At 45.6% G+C, this 25165-nt stretch overlaps 1 protein-coding gene across 3 annotated transcripts in view; it reads right to left on the bottom strand.

Annotated features, from left to right (window-relative positions):
• The window catches only part of HDAC8 (histone deacetylase 8), a 235224-nt gene extending 211203 nt beyond the window's left edge, over positions 1 to 24021 (bottom strand). For all 3 annotated transcript variants that reach the window (XR_003942884.1, XM_030210243.1, XM_030210244.1), the window contains exons 1-3: positions 23833 to 24021; positions 6469 to 6521; positions 3352 to 3482 (exon numbers count right to left, since the gene is read on the bottom strand). Coding sequence is in view for 2 of the 3 variants with exons in the window: in XM_030210243.1 (XP_030066103.1) it covers positions 3352 to 3482; positions 6469 to 6521; positions 23833 to 23931 (283 nt within the window). In the remaining variant the exon portion in view is untranslated. The remainder of the gene's footprint in view (positions 1 to 3351; positions 3483 to 6468; positions 6522 to 23832) is intronic.
• Positions 24022 to 25165: the final 1144 nt, after the last annotated feature.

The raw sequence follows: 25165 nt of genomic DNA, 5'->3' as shown, positions 1-25165 counted from the left end.
TTGTTGGAGCTGTGTGGCAGTGGAGGTTCAGTGTCTCCTTGTAGTCAGTTGTTGGAGCTGTGTGGCAGTGGAGGTTCAGTGTCTCCTTGTAGTCAGTTGTTGGAGCTGTGTGGCAGTGGAGGTTCAGTGTCTCCTTGTAGTCAGTTGTTAGAGCTTTGTGGCAGTGGAGGTTCAGTGTCTCCTTGTAGTCAGTTGTTGGAGCTGTGTGTCAGTGGAGGTTCAGTGTCTCCTTGTAGTCAGTTGTTGGAGCTGTGTGGCAGTGGAGGTTCAGTGTCTCCTTGTAGTCAGTTGTTGGAGCTTTGTGTCAGTGGAGGTTCAGTGTCTCCTTGTAGTCAGTTGTTGGAGCTGTGTGGCAGTGGAGGTTCAGTGTCTCCTTTTAGGCAGTTGTTAGAGCAGTTTGAAACGCAGGCTCGTTTTTCAGTGGTGTGCCGGTCTCCCTCCCCACCTCCCCGCATACATGTTGTTGTTCCGCCCCTTCTGCTGACTCCTGCTGTTCAGTGAGCCAAAGGGGTGGGACAGCTATGTCTTTGCTTCATGCTGCAAAGCAGGACTTGTGTGTGTGTGTGCTGTGAGTGAATACACCTGTTTACCTTTTTCTGTTGGCCCCAGAACGTTTTTTGATCCCTGCTTGGTTTCTGCTGTGGGTTTTTTTAGTTGCCTCGGCCACTTCGTCGTTCCTGCTGTGCCCTTGTACATGGTGGTTCTCTTCTCCATCCTCCCTCCCTCCCTCCCCCATTGATGTCCACGCCCCCTCCTTCCCTCCCTATTGGCTGCATTACGTCCTCCTTCAATTTCCACGCCCCCTCCCCTCCATATTGGCTGCATTAGGTCCTCCTCCGATTTCCACGCCCCCTCCCCTCCCTATTGGCTGCATTACGTCCTCCTCCGATTTCCACGCCCCCTCCCTATTGGCTGCATTACATCTTCCTCCGTTTTCCACGCCCCCTCCCCTCCCTATTGGCTGCATTACGTCCTCCTCCAATTTCCACGCCCCCTCCTTCCCTCCCTATTGGCTGCATTACATCCTCCTTCATTTTCCACGCCCCCTCCCCTCCCTATTGGCTGCATTATGTCCTCCTCCGATTTCCACGCCCCCTCCTTCCCTCCCTATTGGCTGCATTACGTCCTCTTCCATTTTCCACGCCCCTCCCCTCCCTATTGGCTGCATTATGTCCTCCTCCAATTTCCACGCCCCCTCCTTCCCTCCCTATTGGCTGCATTACGTTCGGTAGAGGAGCTGCTGGTGGAGGCGGGGTTTGGAGTGTTGCTCCTTGAATGTTGGTCTCTACTGCGCATTTGCGGTGAGTACGGTCACTCGCAATTTATATGTTTGATTTGGATTTGCTCACACCTTTTTCAATAGCAGCTCAAGGTGAGTTACATTCAGGTACACTGGGTATTTCCCTGTCCCAGGAGGGCTTACAATTTAAGTTTGTACCTGAGGCAATGGAGGGTTAAGTAACTTGCCCAAGGTCACAAGGAGTAGCAGTGGGGTTTTAGCCCCATTCAAATGTATTCTGTATTGCCAGTTTAGTGGATTTGATTAAAATGATGGCACCAACTGAAGCTGACCTATAAGCTGCAGAATGTTGCCCTGTTGGGTCAAGTGGAGCAATACTGGCAGGAGTAAAGGCAGTGATATTGTGGTTTGTATGGCAGGTGAAAAGGCCACAGGTAAGCTTGGAAAGGCCTATGCAAACAAAACAGCGAGGGAGACTGGGATTGCCTAATCTACAGTTATATAGGGCTTCTTTAACAAAAGCCGCACTAGCGATTCCCACTCGGCAAATGAGAGAAGCCCATAGGAATTGAATGGGCTTCCTCTAATTTGCCCACCGAGAATCAGTAGAGCGGTTTTGTAAAAGAAGACCATAATGAGATATTTACGGAAATGGACTATTCAGGATTATAAGGACTGCTGGAGAAAATGTCTTCCCCTTCTTGCCACTATACTTACTGCAAACTACTTTTAATGAGGGGTGAAGAGGAATGCACTCCTAGAAGGCATGGCAAGTATTGGAAAGGCTTTGTGTGGCAGAGTAGTGTAACTCCCTTCAGCTGCCTATGGTAGGAAATGTGGGGTTAGCCCTAAGGTCGGAGGGCAGGATGTTTCAAAAACAGAAAAGGGAAGGTGGTGTAAGAGCTGTACATCAGGGAGGGGAATTATATGGCGTCATTTGAACAATAGAGTATAATTTAAGGACTGAGCAGTTCTATGCATTTTTGCAAGTCAGGCACTATGTCAGGGACTCAGCATTGGAATAAAAAACAGTTGTAAAGGGATTGAGCAATAGAAAAAAAAAGGTGGAGTTGTAATTCAGTTGCATATTGGTACACTGTACATGGGATGTGTATGAAAGACAATTTTCCTGAATAGATTGGGAGAATGTTGGGAGGGAGTGTTTGAGCAAGAGTTTTTGAAAAATAAGTTTCTTCCAAGCAGTGTATCATGAAGTTATAGACTGTGGTCTAAGAGATGCAGTTTAAGATACTCCATCAGTGTTATGTGGATGTGGAGAAAAGATTCAAAAGAGGGCTTTCAGAACTAGGTAACTGCAATAAATACATTAAGGAAGTCGGCATATTGATCCAGAGATGCAGGCAGTTAAAGGGATTCTGGAGGGGGATAAGAAGGGTTGCAGAGGAGTGCACAGGGGTACAGATACCTGAATGGGAAGAGGTACTCTTAATGGGAGATCAAAATGAAGTGACAAGGGGGAGGGGGGGTGCAAGACCTACACTGCTAGTGGCAAGGAAACGTATACTGAAGAACAGGATAGAGGCACCTCCCTCAAGCGGGCAATAAAGGGGGCTGACAGCAGAGTATAAATACAGGTGGCACTAGGTCTCCAATGGGAGCATCATAGAGTCCTGGATGGCTATGATAAAGCTTGGCACATTTTTTTCAATTCACTGGAAGGGCGGCAGTGTCAAGTAAGTAAGTTTGGGATTGGGATGGGTGGGCAGCGGCAGGAACAAGGGTGAATGAGTGTGGTAAAGGGAGGCTGAATGATGGATGGTAGAAAAAAAGGGCAAAAACAGACACAAAAGAATGTCAGAGGTTAGTTTGCATAAGCTGTTGATGGAAGATAATGGGATGTTAAATATATACTGCTGTACGGTAGAAGAACGTAACACTTATGTTTTGTTAAACGTTGTATTTAAAAAAAAAATTACAAAGGGCATGTGGTAGAAGAGGAGAACAGGGCCAGCCCTTGGATAGAGATGAGGGAGATGAGGAATCAGCAAAAGGAAAAACTAAGGTCTTGGGAATAAAATAAAGGCAGGAGAAGGAACGAGAAAGAGGTGAACAGGAAGCAAAGGAGCATTTATTCAGTAAAGGTTCCTTACCTAAGCCAAACTCAACGGATTCCGGGTCATCGTCGTCTCCCTCCTGGCTGACTTTCTGCAGGTGCTGCAGGTAGGCATCTGTGTGGAAGCTTGCCATTTCTTCCATAGAAGCCATTTTAGGCTTCACTGTCCTGACAAAAGAGAGATCCAAGGATGAGAATGAGCCAGGGCAGGAAGGTGGTGATGGTAGCAGTTACCATGGTAGAGAAGGATGCAACAATGATGGGGAAGGAAGATGCAAAGACAGCAGAGACATAGCTACTTGCCTGTAGGTGACAGTGGTGCCCTAGTCTAGAATAAAACCTGTTTTGCATGAAAACAATCTGTAAAGCTAGGACCTCACTCAAAAATCACACTAACATCTGTATACCACAGGAATGCCCTTCTACAAACCACTGACACTGATACAGAAGTCTTGCCAATGAGAAGCCAGTATAGCACAGCACTAGGTCATAACCCAGCCTCATCCAACTAAAAACCAGTTTCTGCTGCAAAACTAACTGCTCTTGACCGCCACACCCCTTTATACCGGGCCCAAACTAGTTCCTAATCCTTTTGCACGAGTACTGTGCTGCACCATCACACAACTCCTCTCCCACATTAACATGCATACAGAAAAATGGATTTTTCACACAGAAAAAAACTCTTTACGTTTTTTTTTTCCTTGTGTGGCAAAAGACATGCTCACCCAAAAACAACACACTTGGCAACAGGGTTCAGGCAGGGACACTAAAGGGTTCGGCCTCATAAGTACATTTCCTATCCAGCCTTCCATTTCCTGGTAACACCATCTACTATCATCCATAAGCTGACAATCCAAGCCCAAATCACTCAAAAACATTGACATTGCAACCAAGGAGAGTCACTGCTTAACCTACATCCAATCTACCATAAAAGGACTTTATATAATTGAGAGTCAAATATAGGTAAATTAGCTTTTAACATATTAAGGCTTCCAATTTTAGGTTTTAATTGATAACACACCGATTTAAAAACCCCTAATGCAAAAACATTAGAATAGGTATTGACTGGATAAAAACTGGAAAAGACCACTTGCCCTAATCCCCTCTCACCCCTCCTCTGGTTTGTCTTGTATCTATTACTCAGATTTTGGGCCTTTGCTGCACTGACAGCTCCTACGTATTTATTTATTGGGATTTATTAACCGCCTTTATGAAGAGATTTACCCAAGGAAGGTATAGTAGGTACAGTTTAACATAAAACTTACAAATTTGTTAACAGTATAATAGTAAAATAACCAAGAATAAACATAAATACAATAAATGAGGTAAACTTGAAAAAAGTAGAATGAAACCTAATAACAGAACTACCAACAAAGGACCACTTGATTCCATTGGAAAAGGTTTCCAGTAGTAGCTGTGGTATGGAAACAGTGAAATGCTGTACCCTCAAAGAATCGCTAATTACTTAAATACCTAAATGTACGATTCAGAAATACCTACGAATAGAAACCCTACACATAATAAACCTAACTGGTTGAAAATCTACCATCCTCCGCAGTCTGTGTGCAAATATTTATCTGAAAAAGGGCCAAAGTATAGATTTTCAATTTAATCTGTTTACAAGACATTCAGAGGGTAATTCTGTAACAGAAGAGCACCTGCTGTAAAGAAAGGTAGGTGCCTACTTTCCATAATAGTTGTGGAATTGGTCTGCACATCCCACAGCAATAACTGCAGGAGCAAAGGGCACTGGACTAAGCCAGTGATACATAAAGCTGATGTAAGTACTCATGTCCAAATGCCAGAGATATTGAATGTTAACTATAAGTTGTATGCATAAGCGAGTCCCACTTAGACTCTGCCTATGAAATACAAGATATGGAAGATATGTGCATATTAACAGAATAGCACTTAGGTGGACTTTGGGCACTTATGCACATATATGCTATTATTCTAATCATTTAAACTTATAATTGGTGTGTAAGTAGTGCACCTATTCTATAGAATTATCACCTTAGGTTTGTCTGGTCTGTTTAGCTGGTTAGCACGAAGTGCAGCAAAGCAGGTTTAAATCTACTCTCCCTGCAATCCTGATATTTAAAAAAAAAAAAAAGTCCCCAGGTGTTATCCCCGCTCACTATCTTCAAAATTTTGGCACTACTTCTTCATCACCTAATCGTCACCCTAAGTAATATGGGGCAAAAAAAAAAAAAAAGGCATGTCCTCCTATGGCTGGGCTTGGAGGTCACTTAGGGTGAAAGGCATGTCCTCCTGCTGGCTAGGCTTGGGGTTCACTTAGTGTGAAAGGCATGTACTCTTGCTGGCTGGGCTTGGGGATCACAGTGTAAAATGCATGTCCTCCTGCTGGCTTGGCTTTTTAGGTCAGTTAGTGTGAGTTTGGGGGATTCTAAAAGGTTCAGATGAGGAGGGCAGAGCAATATAGTCAGGATGAAAGCAGGCAGGCATTGTACCTAGGGGAATTAAAAAATACATAAATTGAGTGCCAGAGTGGGGGAGTGAAGCTCCATCAATGTGTTAGCGCAGATGAGGTAAAATGACATCATTCCATGCCAGTAGGCTTTCTTAATATGGGAATCTTCATGTATACCAGGATCTGCAACAGTCTGAAATCTGCTAGCGGACGGCTTCAGCATGTTGGCTCCATCGGATGATGTCACCTGCATACCTCCTGCCTGACTGTGAAGAATTGTTTTTCTAAATAAGGAGAACATGATTTTCAGTGCTAACTGGGGGAATCCAGGCCAGGTTTGGGGACCCCCGCCAGCAAACAAGGTACCTGATGCGGCGGCTGGGGGGTCGGCGGCGGGGGGGGGGGGGGGAGTGTTGTCAAATGTAGAGGGGGCCAGGGCTCAATCTGTGGGGGCCCATGCCCTCGTGGCCCCACGTAACTACACCCCTATCTAGTAGTAGGGTAAAAGGTGTCGACCCACACGATGTACCAATTCCGAATGGGACCATGGCTATAAGATTGATCCAGTCATAAACCTCTGGAAAACAAATGCAGCCACCGGTCTGCACATCCCACAGCAATAACTGCAGGAGCAAAGGGCACTGGACTAAGCCAGTGATACAGCATTATTATTTCATTTAGAAGCAAAGAACTCTCAGGAAATAGTTTAAACACTGCACTCACCTCATTTCCCTCAGTAACCCATAGGCTTCAATTAATGAATGCACCATGCTGGCCTGCAGAGGAAAGCAAAGGGTTAGTGCGTTACCACAATGCAATCATCTTGCTATGTCCACTGCAAGAAACACTGGGACAAAGTATTTTCATGTTATCTTATACAGCCCAAACAGACTAAGCACAACTTCTTAAAGGATGAGATATGCAAAAGGCCAAGTACTTCTTTATATTCTTTCCAATCCTATGGAAGCTGGAAAGAATTATACAAAAGAAGTCCAAAACATGTCTTTCTGTCTGGGGGCAAAATAATTCTCTGAAAATTTAATGGAATGGGATGAAACTTGTTCAGATTGGACCAAGAATTCTAGAAAAATACTCACCCACCACCCTCCCCCCCCCACAAAAAAAACACATGGTCCAATGCTTTTCTATGAAAGGGGAATTTCTAGCTGTTGCAGCATGGCAACTTATACAGTGAAACACAATAGTTAATTATTATTATATTATCGCATTTGTACCCCACATTTTCCTACCTTTTTGCAAGCTCAATGTGGCTTACAGAGTGTTATTATAATGTAGTCATTACATGATCTTAAATACAGTCAATAGTAGGCTGAAGGTAGATGAGGATTTAGATGGGAAGGTGTTAGGTAAGGTCGTGTGAGAGGTGTTGTTTGATGAACCTGAATGGTTTAAGGGATGATTTATTTCATTAAGGATGTCTTTTGTAGGCTTTATTGAAGAGATGTATCTTCAACGATTTGCGAAAGTTGGTTAGATTGTCCATGGTTTTCAGGGTCATGGCTAATACGTTCCATATCGGTGTGCTTTTGTACGCAAATATGGGCAAAAAACATGATCTAGGCATCCGCAGACAGTTGTTAGAAACCCAACAGACTTTAAATGAAACATTACAGGAAAGGACTCAGAAATCGGCCATCAAACATATAAACGGCGAGTGACCGTACTCACTCGCAAATGCGCAGTAGAGACCTCTGCCCCGCCCCCACGTCAATATGTGATGACGGGGGGGCGGAACACAGAGGGTCTGTACTGCGCATTAATGCTGAGGGAGGGACACCACCGTCTAACGCTCCCCCCACCCGAGTCGCCGCCGCCACCCACCTTCTACCCGGTCGGGCCCTCGCTCCGCTATTGAAACAGAAGAACGAAAGCCGACGTCGGCAGCTCAGCAGAGCTCAGTGCTGCGTTCCCGGACCCTTGCTGTTTCAATAGCGGAGCGAGGGCCCGGCCGGGTGGAAGGTGACGGCTCGGTGGGGGGGCACGAACTCGGAGGGGGAGGGGCAGCGGCGAACTCGGCGGTGGGGGCGGGCCTTTCAACCCCCCCTTCCTATAATAGCCCGTTTTTACGGGCTCAAAGTCTAGTATATTATAAATATCAACTTTATAAATTTGCCAATAAGAGTGGGAGGTTCTTGGCTAGGATAGCCCACAAGAGGCTTAGTGTTAAGAAAATACTTACCATGGAGAATAGCAAAGGTGGGAGAGTAAATAAGGATGAAAGTATACTTAATATATTGCAAGAGTTCTTTGGAAATTTATATATGCAACAGGAAGACCTGGTGCGACCTAGTGAGGCCTACTTACATAGTGTGGACTTACCACAGGTCTCGATGGAGGAGGCGAAAGCACTAAATGCGCCAATAGCAGAAGAGGAAGTGGAGCTGGTAATAAAATGGAGTAAGTTAGGTAAGGCACCAGGGCCGGACGGTCTTAGGAATGAATTTTATAAAATCTTAACTACAGGGATAAGCCCATTGCTAGCCAAGGTCTTCAATGTAGCCATACAACAGAGACAGATGGCGAGACATCTTAATAGAGCCCAAATCAGTGTACTGCCGAAACCGGGCAAACCAGCTAATAAGCCAGACTCATATAGGCCTATTTCCTTGCTGAATGTCGAGTTAAAATATATAGCTAAGATCTTAGCAAACAGGCTGGCGAGGTTTTTACCGGAGTTGGTTATGGATTCCCAAGTAGGATTTGTACGTGGGAGAGTGATCGCTAAGAATATGCGCCGGATATGGGTGGCCTTAGAGAAGGTAAGACTTGAACAGACCCCGGCCTTGTTAATAAGCTTCGACGCGGAAAAGGCGTTTGACCAAGTAGACTGGACCTATTTGTTTGAAGCACTGACGGCCTATGGCATTACGGGATTTTTCGCACAGTCTGTTCGGGCCCTATATGTGAGCCCTATGGCTCAGATATATGCAAATGGGCTCCAGTCTGCTTGGTTTCCGATATGGAGGGGCACGAGGCAAGGCTGCCCACTATCGCCACTCCTTTTTATCTTGGCGCTAGATCCTCTCCTAAGGGAAATCCATAACATAGACAGAGGGGTTAGGGTTGGAGACTTCACCTTTAAACAGCTGCGTTCGCAGATGACTTGTTAGTTCTTCTTACACACCCTGAGCTATCATTTCCACATCTTATGGAAAGTTTAGAGGAATATGGGGACTTTTCTGGGTTTCGGTTAAACCTTTTGAAATCTGAGGCTTTGGCTAGCACAGAAAAACAAGCAGGGATGGGGGGATAGGTTCCCATTAAAGTGGGCACAAGGAGCTTTTAGATATCTGGGAATACAGCTCCCCATGGACATTAGGCGGATTCAAGACATAAATGCCACCCAACTATTAAGGGACACGAGGGAACAGCTGGCAAGGTGGGAGGTGTTGCTAGTGTCTCTCATGGGCCGTATACAGTTATTTCGCATGATAGTTTTCCCCCGGTGGCTTTATGTATTACAAACAATACCACTGAGGTTGGCCAAACAAGAAATAGTGGTGTTGAGGAGAATGGTGGTTAAGTTCTGTTGGGCAGGGAAAAAAGCTAAAATGAAATGGCAATACCTACTTGGGAACTGGACAAGGCGGGGACTGGGGTTACCAGACATGCGTGAATATAATCAGGCTTGCCTCTTAAGACACTTGCGAGATTGGATTTTAGGCACAACTACATATACAGATGTGGAGTTGGAACGCACGTATTTCTCTCCCTGGCATGTTAATTATCTATTGCATATTAAGAGAAAAAGACAAACACCAGAAAGAATTAGAGATTGCATATTGTTGGAGCCGCTGTGGTACATGTGGAGGGAATTATTAGCTAAGTGGGATCAGGACCCGACCTGCAGCATATTATTGCCATTAGATGGTAATGATGACTTCACGCCAGGTAGCGATAACGCAGTATTTCGTAAATTACGGGACCAAGGAGTAGAACTGCTAGAAAGTTTCATCCAAGAAGATGATAGCTCCCCACTGCTGAATTCCAGCAACGATGTTCAGGGGGGCCAGCTGAGATACTAGCTTACAACCAACTAGATCACTATGTGCATAGCCACCCAAAAGAGAGTTTGGCACCTGAGTTTGGAAGGAAGATTCAAGCCTTTCTGGAAGGGGATGCACTAGGCCAAGTCTCGGTGTCTTGGTTCTGTAGGGAGTTAGAGAAGGGTCAGCGGGAGAGGCAGGTAACTGAGGTAGCAGAAAGGTGGAGCGCGGAAGCACGGCACCAGATCTCCGAGCGTCACGTACACCAATCAGTGGCGGGAACACCGAGAATAGTTCACAATGTGGAGCTACAGGAGTGTCATTATAGAATATTACATAGGAAACTCTCCTTTCAAACTACTTCTCCCTACTACCAAAATTACACCCCGTACAATTGCCCCACTACCCCCCCAGTGGATCCCCCCCAAAACACTACTCCTGTAATCTGCCTGATCCCAGAAAGTACTCCCTGTGCAACTGCCCCAATCCCAAAAACTATCCCCAGTGCATGTTCCCCATCACTACATAGAGTGCTCCATCCACCAAACCTACCCCACATGGTCCAAACTGCATTCACTTCCCATAACTCCCCCAGTTGTCTCCCTCCAGAAACACAAAATATGCAAATCAGCACATAAAGGAATTGTGAATAATTCCCTCTCTCTTTTGGGTTGCAATTTTTTTTCATTCTAATCTATATGTCAGTTGCTTTGTTAATATTAATTCTACTCTGAAAACTACTTCAAGAATCAGAGTTTTCTTACTGGTTGCTATGTGCAACGCCAACTAATATCTGCAGCCACTGGCAAACTAAGCACACTTTTTGGGTCCAAATGTTTTGGAGGGCAGTGAATGGGCCATGTGAGATGTATTTGGGACTCAGGCCAAGATTCACTAAAACAATCGTTAATGCCAGTTGCTTACCGATTCCTTTGCGAATCGGTAAGCAACGGGAATGCATCAAGGAAAGGGAATGCAAATGAGCTGCTCGTTGTACTCACTTGCATTCTCTATTCCATCGCTAAACAGTCGGCCGGTTGAGCATGCGCAGAGCAGCCAAGCGAATGCACCGCGCCGCTCACCCCCTCCACGGCCTGCTGCAGGAAGGCTTCAATGCCGCTCGATCCAAGGAGTGCAGTTGAAGACATCCACCCAAAAAGATGTCCTTTTTGGACGCCCCCCCCCCCCCCCCCCCCCCCCCCGCAATAATAAAAACTTCCTTTTTGGACGTCCTTGGGTCTCTCAGCTGAGTGAAGGACGTCCAAAAAGGTTCACTCAGCTGAGAGACCCGGAAGTCTCTGAGCCAATCACAGCACGTTTAGCTCATATATGCAGACAATGTCACAATATACATTCCTTACAAAACCAAACTGAGAGAAATCACCAACTAAATCAAGCTCAGACTGAACATCATGGATTCATGGGCAAATGCATTTCAACTAAAACTCAATAAAGAAAACACTCATTGTCTCATCCTCTCATCCTTGTCTCATCCCAACACAGCGCGGACATCCCCACAAGTATCAACACCCCAGATCACACCGTTCCTATCTCAGACAGCTTGAAAATCCTCGGCGTTACAATGGACCGTAACTTAACACTAGAGAGCCAAGTGGCATCCACTACAAAGAAAATGTTCCAATGTGGAAACTCAAACACGTGAAGCAATTCTTCCCGAGGGAAACATTTCGCAACCTGATACAAATCAATGGTACTAAGCCACTTAGATTACCGCAATGGAATTTATGTGGGATGTAAAGAACAAACCTTAAAGAAACTTCAGACCGCTCAAAACACAGCAGCTAGGCTTATATTTGGTTAAACGCAATTAGAAAGCGCAAAACCCCTCTGCGAAAAACTACACCGGTCCCCAATCAAACAACGCATCGCCTTCAAAATCTGCACCCTGGTTCACAAAATCATCTACGGAGAAGCCCCGAGTTACATGACAGACTTGATCGACTTACTACTACTACTACTACTTGACATTTCTAAAGCGCTACTAGGGTTACGCAGTGCTGTACAATTTAACATAGAAGGACAGTCCCTGCTCAAAGGAGCTTACAATCTAAAGGTCAAATGTACAGTCAGTCAAATAGGGGCAGTCTAGATTTCCTGAAAGGTATAAAGGTTAGGTGCCGAAAGCAACATTGAAGAGGTGGGCTTTGAGCAAGAATTTGAAGATGGGTAGGGAGGGGGCTTGACGTAAGGGCTCAGGAAGTTGATTCCAAGCATAGGCTGAGGCGAGGCAGAATGAGCGGAGCCTGGAGTTGGCGGTGGTGGAGAAGGGTACTGAGAGGAGGGATTTGTCCTGTGAGCGGAGGTTATAGGCGGGAACGTAAGGGGAAATGAGGGCAGAGAGGTAATGAGGGGCTGCAGACTGAGTGCATTTGTAGGTAAGAAGGAGAAGCTTGAACTGTATGCGGTATCTGATTGGAAGCCAGTGAAGTGACCTGAGAAGAGGGGTGATATGAGTATATCGGTTCAGGCGGAATATAAGACGTGCACCAGAGTTCTGAACAGATTGAAGGGGGGATAGATGGCTAAGTGGGAGGCCAGTAAGGAGTAGGTTGCAGTAGTCAAGGCGAGAGGTAATGAGAGCGTGGACGAGAATACGGGTGGTGTGCTCAGAGAGGAAAGGGCAAATTTTGCTGATGTTAAAGAGAAAGAAGCGACAGGACTTGGCTATCTGCTGGATATGCGCAGAGAAGGAGAGGGAGGAGTCGAAGATGACTCCAAGGTTGCGGGCAGATGAAACGGGGAGGATGAGGGTGCCATCAACTGAGATAGAGAGTGGAGGAAGAGGAGAAGTGGGTTTTGGTGGAAAGACGATAAGTTCGGTCTTGGACATGTTCAGTTTCAGGTGGCGGTTGGACATCCATGCAGCAATGTCAGATAAGCAGGCTGATACCTTGGCCTGGGTCTCCGCAGTGATGTCTGGTGTGGAGAGATATAGCTGGGTGTCATCTGCATAAAGATGATACTGGAAACCATGAGATGAGATCAGTGAGCCCAGGGAAGAGGTGTAGATTGAAAAAAGAAGGGGTCCAATTAGAAATATATCCAAATCAGCACGATCTTATCTAAATCTGCACTACCCAAGCTGCATAGGACTTAAATACAAAACAACTTAAGCATCTAGTTTTTCCTACATAAGCACACAACTGTGGAACGCATTACCAAAAACCTTGAAAACGACGTACGACCACCTAAACGTCCGGAAATCACTAAAAAACAACCTGTTTAAAAAGGCATACCCTACCGATCCAACTTAAATGCCTAATCTCTGCAACGCAACCAAACTAAAGCACGTAATGGACATAACACAACTCTTCCGTTCTCCGATTCCCTAATGTGACTGTGCCACATGAACTTGATCTTACCACAACATCACCCTGTATTTGTTCACACCGGAGCCTGCAAAGGCCTCTCCGGTACTATGTAAGCCACATTGAGCCTACAAATAGGTGGGAAAATGTGGGATACAAATGTAACAAATAAATATGCAAATCATTTTGGTTGTACCACAGAAGGTGGTATATCAAATCCATGACCCTTTAATTTCAGTTTTGGCAGCTGCAGTGGACACAGGGGGAGCTGAAAATAGCGAAAGCGGTAGTAGTAATAGTAGCTTCAATCCAACTGGGAGCAGAATTCATGTGGAAACTACTACATAAAGTTACTCTCTACTTGTTTTAGAGGTCTACCTTAGTTTTCTCCACTATTCCCTTGAGATCCCATCTCCTCTAGACTGCTCAGGTAGAGCATCTATTTCTTATTTAAGAAGAAGTTTGGCACATTTGATAGTATCATACTGGTTCTTCAAGAAACTCCAATTGCTAGAAAATGCTCTTCACCACTATTCACATCACTCATGTCTCATGGGTGGTAGGCAGCATTTAAAAAGGAAATACAACTGTGCCCTGCATATTACTGACTGCCATTCTGCTGCTTGGATCCAACATTTGGGTCAGGGTTCAAAATATTGTCATTTCAAAAGAAGGGGCAACAGGCCCTGTGACTTCAGTAAAGCCCATCACCCCCTCTGCCTTCACAGGTGTCCGTTTTGTCATGGACCACTCAGGATTTTACCACGAGACCTAAAATAGCTTGGGACCAGCGGGATATGTTGCTACCAGACATAAGTAAACCTTGCCTTGATAGAGTTCCTCAGCTACAAGACTAGTCTTTTTACAAGCAGTTCTTGTGGATTTATAGTCAGGTGGATTTGCACCACCGATAGAATCCCTCTCCTCTACAAGTGGGGTGAATACCCAGTTAGGGCAGGATCTACAGCAGTTGCACTGGGGTCTACAAGCTACTGGGAACATGCCCTTCTCTCTGGTCAGCAATGATATACTATCCATGAAATATCACCACTAAAAGGGGCACCAAGGGTAACAGCAAAGAAGGGGCCCAGGACAGGTGGAACATCCCCTAGATTAGAATGCTGAATGCAGTAAAGCCCCCCTACCCAGAGTTGAGATGGAAACAGCTACATGGAGTCAGCTAGAGCAAAGAAAGTCACATCTAGTACAACATACCCAGACCTGCCAAGTCTCCCGCATTCAGAAGACTCCCACTTTGGCGGGTCATCTCCCGCACTCCTGCCAAAGTGGGAAAGTCTCCTGCTGAGACACCGTCGGCAGCTCCCCCTTCCACCCAGTATTCTTTTTCTGGCCACTGCTGCTTCTCCTGTTCAGCAGCAGCGGCTGCAACCAAAAAAAAAACAAAAAACAAAGCAAGCATGGGGCTGCAGCAGCCTTCGGGCAGGGGCTGTCGGCTCTGCAGCCGCTCCTCTCTCTGCCCCTGGAGGAGCAGGAAGTTGACATCGACAACAGGAGAAGCAGTAGTGGCCAGGAAACGAATATCGGGTGGAAGGGGGAGAGGGAGGCAGGAGGTAGAATAGAGAGACTGGGAAGATGGGGAGAGAAGGAGGGGACATGGAGAAGGGCTGGAGAAAGAGAAGCTGCTGAAGATAAGGATGGGGAGAAAGGAGGGGGATCCTGGCTGACAGCAGAAAGAGGAAAGACGCTGGAAGGATGGGGAGAGGGAAGGGGACATGATGAATGGAAAAGGGTAGAGAGAGAGAGAGACACTGGATGGAAGGATCGGGAGAGGGGGTAGACGGATGGAAAGATGGGGAGAGAAAGACGCTGGATGGAAGGATAGGGAGAGAAAGAGGGAAGACGCTGGATAGAAGGATAGGGAGAGAAAGAGGGGAGATAGATGAAAGGATGCAGAGAGAAAGGGGAGAGACTGGAAGGATGTGAAGTGAAAAAGAGAGAGAGGAGACACTAAACAAAAAAGGGTAAAGAGCTAGAGAGACACTGGATAGAAGGAGGGGGACAGAGAGAGAGAGAGAGACACTAGATGGAAGGATCAGGAGAGAGGGTAGATAGGTGGACGGACAGGGCGAGAAAGAGGGAAGACGTTGGATGGAAGGGTAGGGAGAAAAAGAGAGGAGACGCTGGATGGAAGGATGCAGGAAGAAAGAGAGGAGACGCTGGATGGAAGGATGCAGGAAGAAAGAGGGGAGACACTAAGGATAAGGAGAGAAAGAGGGGAGCTGCTGGATGGAAAGGGGGGAGGACAGAGTAGTGAAAGACTGGAGAATAAGAGGAAGGGGCATGGGGAGAACAAGTCAGGCTTTGGGAGCGGGGAAGACCAGGCGAGCGAGCCCGCACCTCCACATGGCAGACGCATCGGACCGGTGAACCTGGTGAGTGTGGCACCACTGCTGCAACTGAGCAAGCAAAACGACTCTCACGAGGCAGGAATGACGGACCGGTGAGCGGGACGGACGCCACTGCTGCGACGGATTAAATGAAATGGCTGGGATCACAACGCGACTGCAAGACATGGCGGATGGCGACCCGAGAGCCGCTGCGCCGTTACCAAGCACTCTCGGAAGATTGGGCCCGGCAGCGTTAACATCTCCCCTCGTGGCTGAGGCGGAAACCCAGTCCGAACAACTAGACTGAGAGAGGAAGAGAATTGCCACTCCAACAGAGCAACACACCAGAAAACAATTGGGAATGGAACAACAACTCTGCGGGACTCAGGCAGAGAACTGCACTACATCGGGACACAACACCTGAACGGGAGTAGCTTGTTCCAAGAACCAAAAGACACACCCAATAACATAGCAGGGCAGCAAAAGAACAAGAACCCAGGGCAGTCACTCACAGCAGGAGACAGCAGGAAAGATCGGACCACAACAACAGCACCGCTTCTAAAACAACACTGCCTGCAGCCGGTCATCATGTGCTTCAGCCCAAGTCTGTAAGTAAACCTTTTTGAATCTGAAATCAATGAACAAGGTCTCACAGACTAAACACCATACAAAACTACATTAAACAAAATCTCCCCAACACAGCACAAATTGTTCAGGAAGCTGTTAACCAGACAAAACAAGAAAGTGCAGAAAGAAAATTTATCAGCACAACTTGTAAAAGGCCCTACTACACCTAGTGAAAGCGAAGCAAGATAGTCACAGTACCACTCTTGCACACAACCACACATTCTTACAGTCACACACACTCAAAAAAAAAATTCCCTCAGTGCACTCTACATCAAACCTGGCCAGAACCAGGCTGCAGTAAATCCACACCCTCGATCTCTGCAGAGTCCGCAGGTAAAAACTCAACCAAAGACACTCACCGTAATTCTAAAGGACTCAAAATGAACACCATAAAACTACTCTTAGGAATTTACTCCCTAACATTGATGCAAGCAATAATAGCCACACCACGTGACGAAAATAACATCATACCCCTACTACACAACCAATTCCGATCAATCAGACACACCAACCACCACCAAACTGACAACAGAGCCTATACTGGAATATCATCACTCTATGATCAAACCGTACAAAAGGCAAAAAAAGGCCAAAACAAATCCAAATCAATAAATAAAGGGCAACTAATAAAAGTCCTCACAAGCTCGAACACAGAAGAACCATATCACACAATTAAAGTGGGCTACATTAACGCCAGATCCAAAGTAAACAAAACAGAAATGCTAACTGATTGGATCACAACAGAAGCCCTTGACTTACTGTTCATCAGCGAAACACTGATTCACAACCAAAATGATCCCATAATCCTCGACCTATGCCCCCCAGGATACAAAATCAAACACTGGCAAGAAAGGGAAAAAGAGGAGGAGGCACTGCACTAATATACAGATCTCACTTCACCACCGAAACTACAGCCGAGTCACTAACACCTCAACTCGAAATTGCATCAATCAGGATACAACACAAAATCCTAACTGACCATCTGAATTGTGTCATATTCTACAGACCACCAGGTAACTGGAATGAAGCCCAGACAAATTTCATGGACTTCATATCAGCCACTTGTACATATAACTCAAACATACTAGTCATAGGAGATATTAACCTTCACTTAGAAGACTCAAACTCAAACAGTGTACAAGAATGCAAGGAATTTCTTTCAACTCTGGGACTTCAAATGGCCACAATCGAACGCTACCCACATAAAAGGTCACACACTAGACTTGCTCACAAATAAATTTACAACAGACTGAAGCTTCAAAATAACAGAACATAAATGGTCAGAAACTCCTTGGTCAGACAACTTCAAACTAAATCTGACCCTACAATGACCGAAGAAAGGATATCACCAAGCAGATGAAAACACATCATACGCTACAAGAGGTCACGTGGACGCTGAAACATTTTGGAAATTGATATATGACAACAATTGGTCAGCTCCAACTGATTCTACAAACTACCTAACAGAATGGGAAAAAAAGATGCACTTCCATTCTAAACAAAATAGCCCTCATACAAACAAAAACCTCGCACAAACTCGATAAAACCTCATGGTTCAACGACAATCTGAAGAAACTAAAAACAACGTCCAGATGACTCGAATGAGCACGAAGGAAAAACAAAAGCGCTCAAACTCTAAACACAAGGAGAGAATCACAAAAGAAAATACAAACAGGAAATAAAAAAATCCAAATGGAACTACTATAAAGCACAATTAGGAACAGACTACAACATAAAGAGACTATGAGGCATATTTTCAAAGCACTTAACCTTCCAAAGTTCCATTGGTTTCTATGGATCTTTGGAAGGCTAAGTGCTTTGAAAATATGCCTCTATACAAACTACTGAACAAACTATTAGACACCAAACCAATTACTGCATCAAACACAGACATTCCACCAGCAGACGAACTTGCCAAATACTTCAAAGAAAAAATTGTCAACCTACACAACAGCATGCCTCAGAAGAACACCAACCTGGATACCTTCCTCGATGAGCTAGATCCACACTCAGGAGAATACCCGACAGATCAAATCTGGTCAAGCTCCAACCAGATCACGGATGACATAGTTGCACAAACGACCAACAAGCTGTCTACTGCCTACTATCAACTAGATGTTTGACCCAACTATTTAATGCAGATCTCACATCCCACCTAAATTACATGTTCCAACAAGGTTTATTCCCCAAAGACAAAGGGAACATCTTACTCACACCGTTACCGAAAGACACCAAGAAGAAAACAAATGACATCACCAACTACCGATCTGTAGCATCCATCCCATTAACAACCAAATTGATGGAAGGCATCATAACCATACAGCTCACAGAATATATCGACAAATTCTCAAAACTACATGAATCACAATCGGGCTTCAGGTCCCTCCATAGTACAGAAACTGTACTAATTACTCTTATGGCCAAATTCAAGCAGGAAATTGCATTAGGTAAAAACATCCTTCTACTCCAATTCAACATGTCGAGTGCATTTGATATGATAGACCAATATATACTGCTAAGAATACTAGACAAGATAGGACGAGGAGGGAAGATACTCAAATGGATCGAGGAATTCCTAACTGCAAGGTCAAATCAAGTCAAGTCAAACTCAAGCATTTCACCACCCTGGAAAACCGATTGTGGAGTAGCACAGGGATTGCCCCTCTCTCCCATTCTGTTCAACTTAATGATGATCCCATTAGCCAAATCACTTGCCAACCAAGGCCTTAACCCATTTCTGTATGCAGACGATTTCACAACTTATCTATTTATTTAGATTTTGCTCACAGTTTTTGTCAGTAGTAGCTCAAGGTGAGTTACATTCAGGTACACTGGATATTTCTCCGTCCCAGGAGGGCTCACAATCTAAGTTTGTACCTGAGGCAATAGAGGGTTAAGTGACCTGCCCAAAATCACAAGAAGCAGCAGTGGGATTTGAGTGGCCACCTCTGGATTGCAAGACCGGTGCTCTAACCACTAGGCCACTCCTCCACTCCGTGTACATACCTTTCAAATTGACCCTTTCAGAAATTATCAACATAGAGAACAGCAAAAGCATAATGGATTCCTGGGCATCGGCTTTCAAATTAAAACTCAACAATGAAAAGACACACTGTCTCATTCTTTCATCCCAACACGGCACAATCCACCCCAGAACCACAGCCATACACACACACCCAGGACTACACACTCCCAATCGCACATAACCTGAAAATCCTCAGCATTACCATAGATAGCAAATTAACTCTAGCAAAACAAGCAACTGCCACCACAAACAAAATGTTCCACACAATGTGGAAACAAACAGGTAAAACAATTCTTCCCAAGGGAAACATTTTGTAATATGATTCAAACAATTGTACTAACCCACGTTGACTATTATTAGGATTTATTTACTGCCTTTTTGAAGGAATTCACTCAAGGCGGTGTACAGTAAGAATAGATCAAACATGAGCAATAGGCAATTAGAGCAGTAAAAATATTCAAACAACAATACATAGTATGGCATGGTATACTACTTGCAATGACAACACATGTACGAGAACATTATAATTGGTAATTATATTATTACTATACTAGTAAAAAAAGGCCCGTTTCTGGCACAAATGAAACGGGCGCTAGCAAGGTTTTCCTTGTAGCGTGTATGTTTGAGACAGTATGTGTGAGATTGACTGTGTGTGAGACAGTGAGAGTGAATGTGTGAGTGTGTGTATGTGAGAGAGAGCGAGAGTGCTGGGTGCGAGTGTGTCTCCTCTTGCCCCCCTTGCAGCCACCGTGCGATTCTCCTCTCTCCCCTGCTCCCCCTTCAGCCACCCAGCGATTATACTTTTTCCCTTGCCCCCCTGCAGCCACCCACCGATGGCGTTCTCTCCCTTGCCCCCTCTCCAGCCAACCTGCGAGTCTCCTCTGTCCCTTGCCCCCCTGCAGCCACGCAGCCAGTTTCCTGTGTTCCCTGCGCCCCCTTCCAGGCACCCAGTGAGTCTTCTATATTCCCTGCCCCCCCCCTCCAGCCACCCTGCATTTGTTGTCTGTCTCCTGCCCCACCTCCAGCCACCCAGTGATTATCCTATCTCCCCTGCCCTCCCTGTAGCCACCCTGCTATTGTCCTGTGTCCCCTGTCCCCCCTGCAGCCACACAGCGATTGTCCTGTGTCCCCTGCCCCCCTCCAGGCACCCAGCGATTGTGCTGTCTCCCCTGCCCCCCCCCCCCGTTCTGCCAGCCAGTGATTTTCCTGTGTCCCCTGCCCCCCTGCGATTTTGGTGTGTCTCCTGCCCCCCCCCCCCCCCGTGCAGCCAGCCAGCGATTATATTGTGGCCCTGTCCCCCTGCAGCTTCCCTGCGAATGTCCTCTCACCCTGCCCGTTTTTCCACGCCCCCCCAGCGTCCGTCACCGTTCCCTTCCCCCCGATGTCTCTGTTGCCAGTGCACCCCCTTCCACCCCCACCCATGTCGTCGCTGCCGGTGCTCCCCCCTCTCCGAAGGCCCCCACCCCACTGACCTGGCGAAACATAAACAGAAGATTTTAGCGTGATGTCAATGCCCCTGCAGTACGAACCCATAGAGTAACGTCTGCCCCGCCCTCGCCGTCATCGCGTTTTGACGCGAGAGCGGAGCAGAGCTACAGTGCAGTAGAACGTTGGAGGTGAGAATGTGCTCCGCCCTCAACGTCATAACATTTGACGCGAGGGCGGGGCTCAGAGACTGTGATTTTCGTGGCTTCAGAGCTTCGAACTTACGAACCTGGCTTCAGTGACGTCAGTCAAAATAGAATGTTGAGGGTGAGTTTTATATATATACTAGTAAAAAAGGCCCGTTTCCAAAACCAATGAAACGGGTGCTAGCATGTGGTTTTTTTTGTGTGTGTGTGTATGTGTCACAGAGTTATTTTGTGTGTGTGTGTGTGTGTGTGTGTGTGAGTGTGTGAGGGTGCGGTGTGTGTGCAGGTTGTTGATGTGTTTCTTTTTTTGTTTTGTTTTTTGCTTGGGGGATGTGCTGTGCTGTGCTGGCAAAGTGGGTTGGATTGGTGTGTGGCTTTGAGGGTGTGTTTCTGTTGTATTGTGTGTGTGTGGTTTTGTCTGTCAAGGAAGTTTGTGGAGGGGGGTCTTTCTGTTGGTGAAATGTAAATGTAAATTTTTGCACATACCCACAGCAGGAATATTCTTCTCTCATTCCAGCGGTGGTTCTGTGCTCTCCGTGCTGCACAGATAATGAGCCATTCTGCTGGGGAATGCTCCTCCCTTATTGTCACGTAGTTTCCTCTGATTGGTCCGTCTTACGTTGCCTAGTGTTGCCTGGGAACGGTGTTGTGATGGTCCTTTGTGTTTCAGAATGTTGAGGGTGTTTTTTCTGATTGGTCGTCATGTGAGGGCGGGGCAGTGAGACATGGTCAGTGTTGAGGCTTCACCACCATGAATCCATGAACGCTTCAGTGACTGACTGAGTGACTTCAGAATGTTGTCTTCAGAACGTTGAGGGTGAGTTTTATTATAGTAGATAGATATTACTACTAATGTACTATTGCAATGGAATTTACGCGGGATGCAAGGAACAGATCTTAAGGAAACTCCAAACCGCTCAGAACACAGCGGCCAGGCTCATTTATGGAAAAACACGATTTGAAAGCGCAAGACCCCTTCGCGAAAAACTGCACTGGCTACCTATCAAAGAACACATTGAGGCTTATTTTCAAAGCACTTAGCCTCCCAAAGTTCCATAGAAACCTATGGAACTTAGCCTCCCAAAGTGCTTTGAAAATATGCCTCATTGTCTTCAAGATTTGTACTTTCGTTCACAAAATAATCCATGGCTTAGCTCCAGGCTACATGACTGATTTAATCGACTTACCAGTCAGAAACACAATTGAATCAACAAGAACATACCTAAACCTTCACTTCCCAAGTTGCAAGGGTTTGAAGTATAAATCAACATACGTGTCCAGCTTTCCCTACATATGCACGCAGCTCTGGAACACATTACCAAAAGATCTGAAAATTACGATTAACCATCTAAACTTCCAAAAAAATCTAAAAACTCACCTTTTCAAAAAGGCATATACCACAGGACAGATATAAACATCGAATATGAAGCACAATAATCAAACTAGGAAACAGACAATACCCTATCCCTTGCCGCGGTTCCCACCCTTGCATTCTGCATGGGCTGAATCACCCCAATTCTAATTTACTTGTACAAACCAACCTGTACTGTTCACACCGGAGTCTGTAACCTCCTCTCCGGAAGCCACACAGCCTACAAAAAGGTGGGGAAATGTGGGATACATAGAGGCGTATTTTCAAAGCACTTAGCCTTACAAAGTTCCACAGGTTGCAATGGAACTTTGTAAGGGTAAGTGCTTTGAACATGAGCCTCATAGTAACATAGTAGATGACGGCAGAAAAAGACCTGCACAGTCCATCTAGTCTGCCCAACAAGATAAACTCATATGTGCTACTTTTTGTGTATACTTACCTTGATTTGTATCTGCCATTTTCAGGGCACAGACCATAGAAGTCTTGCCCAGCACCAGCCCCGTCTCCCAACCACCAGCCCCGCCTCCCACCACCGGCTCTGCCACCCAATCTCGGCTAAGCTTCTGAGGATCCATTCCTTCTGAACAGGGTGAGGAAAAGATAAAAAGCCAAAGGTAGATGAAGTAAAAAGAAGGAAATTAAAGAATGGATAACAAGAATGAATCAAATCTGGACAGAGAGAGAGAGAGAGAGAGAGGCAGAAAAATATTGAAGAAAACAAAGAAAAAGGAGAGAAAAATGGCAAATGGAAAAGAAACCCTGGCAAGAGAATTAAGAGAAGACGAAGGAAAGCAGAATCAAGAGACTGGGAGCAACACAATTAGAAAAAGTAAATGGCCAGACAACAAAGGTAAAGAAAATTTTATTATTATTAACATTTGTTTAGTGCTACCAGACAGATAAAGTAATGTGGTAGCTGTGTTAATAATGTTTAGTAAATGCATGTAAAACACAAAATATAAAATAAGGTGATACCTTCACTGATTTTAAAACATTTTTGATTAGCTTCCAGAGACCAACACTTCCTTTCTCAGGTCAGGAGAGGATACCATAACAGCATTATACTGACCTGAGGTTTTCGCCTCTGACAGCTACAAAAAAGGTAAGGTATTAGACTATTAAATAAAATATTTTCTGTGGGTTTGAGGAGTAAGAGGCAGGCCATGTAGAGTGGGTGGAGCCAATGCAAAATGCGGGCTGGGGGGACGTGTACTAAAATCTCCCTCTCAAAAATTGGGACCCCTTGGCAGTTCTTCTGCATACCAGGCCTATACTGTATTTTCTGCTCCAATTACTCCATTTTCTTGTGCATTTATTTAAACTAAGAAACCTAAATGGGGATATTGTCAACGCAAAACACCACCACACCTTGAAACTAGAAAAAAAGTACCAACATAGCAAATCCTAAAATAAAAAAAATAAAAAAAAGTAAAAAAAATGTGAGCCAACGTATTAAAACACAACAACCTCCAAAAAGAAAAAGACAAAGAACCAATCACCCAAGCTTGGTTTTAAAAGGGAAACGAAGGTGCGGGGATCAGATTTGGATTTCAAATATTTTCAGATCTTCACGTTTAAGAGCCCTCTCCCACGTTTTTCACCAGCTGTCCGTTTTTACCCCAGTGAGAGGAATACATTAGAACATCACGCAGTAAGAGTAAGGATTGTACTATAATAAAGCATCCCAGGAGGATGACGAGCACCACTCTCACACACTCGCCCAAAACGTTCCCTCCACTTCGTCTTACCCTCTTAGACACTTTGGACATGATGGAGTCACACAGCGAGACATACTCCGGGCTGTAAACGTACACTGGGGGCTGCGCCGGATTATCTTCGCACTCCATGCTCCTCCCGCCTACAGACCACAGCACAGCCACCCAAAGCCTAGAAACGGTAAACCGGCTCCCCCCGCCGCTTCCGGGTTCGGCCAGGCGTGCACGGTGCCTGTCTGTCAACAGTCCCCCGCACAACGCCAGCACCACATCAAAGCTTCCGGCCTCGGATTTACACCAGCCATGCTCATTATCCTATTCCCAACATTTCTTGGTATGCAGGAACCTTTATTAAATGACTGATACAAAGCATTACGATTTATTGTATACGGAGCGCTTCTTTCATCAACCGAAAAGAATAGAAAAGGTGATTTCAGTCATAGCCCATTTCATTGATGGCCGTGCGCTTGCAGAGCATCATGGGAAGTGTAGTTCAAAAGGCAGAGTCTTACTTCGTGGTATATTAGTGTGACATCTGCCTGCATGTCTCTATAAGCACACAAATGGAAAGAGTTGTTGTCTGCAGAAGATATTTCTGCACAAATCTACAGGTAGGGCACTGGCACATAGCATATTAAATGATTTTTAATTAAGTTATTAGCTATCCCACCACTTTGCAAATAAGAGTGGACAAGGCAGGAGTTTTAACGCTACCGCAGAAGAAATATAGAAGGGTTAGTTCAATTTTGTGCAATGATGTAAGGCTAATTTTCTTACCCTTAGCAGGTGCTCTCAGAAGACAACAGGCATACAGTTTCACATGTGGGTGATGTCAGTCACGGAGCCCAGTGTGGACAGTGCACTGTCTCTTTAAAACTTCTTAGGCAATGCACCCAACACACATGCACGGCTATCTTTCTGCCCAAATCTTGAGCGCAGGACCAACAGTACTAGGGTTACCATATGTCCGGTTTTACCCAGACATGTCCTCTTTTTGGAGACACCACAGGACATCCAGGTGGGTTTTTCCAGCCTGCCCATTTGTCTGGGTTTGTGGGCAAGTGGGCAGGCTGGCTAGCGCTGGGGGGCCTCAAGGTGTCCTCCCCTTCCCTACCTTATCGTGTCCTGGTGGTCTAGTGGCCTCTTTGGGGCAGGAAAGGACCCCACTATTTCCTTCCCAGCAACGCCACTCCCTCTCACTGCTGGCGCCACTTCAAAATGGCTGCCAAGACTTCAAGCGGCAGCCTTATAAAACTTCCAGCTGCTGTCCTTGGAGAACATCTGCAATATGTAAGTAGCTTAGCTTTCTCTGAGGACAAACAGGCATAATATTTTCACACTTGAGACTCGTTACTAGGCTCACTAT

Source organism: Microcaecilia unicolor, chromosome 7, assembly GCF_901765095.1.
Source record: "Microcaecilia unicolor chromosome 7, aMicUni1.1, whole genome shotgun sequence".
NCBI lineage: Eukaryota > Metazoa > Chordata > Amphibia > Gymnophiona > Siphonopidae > Microcaecilia > Microcaecilia unicolor.
Note: the sequence above shows the minus strand (reverse complement) of the source record. Positions and strands in the feature narration are given on the sequence as shown.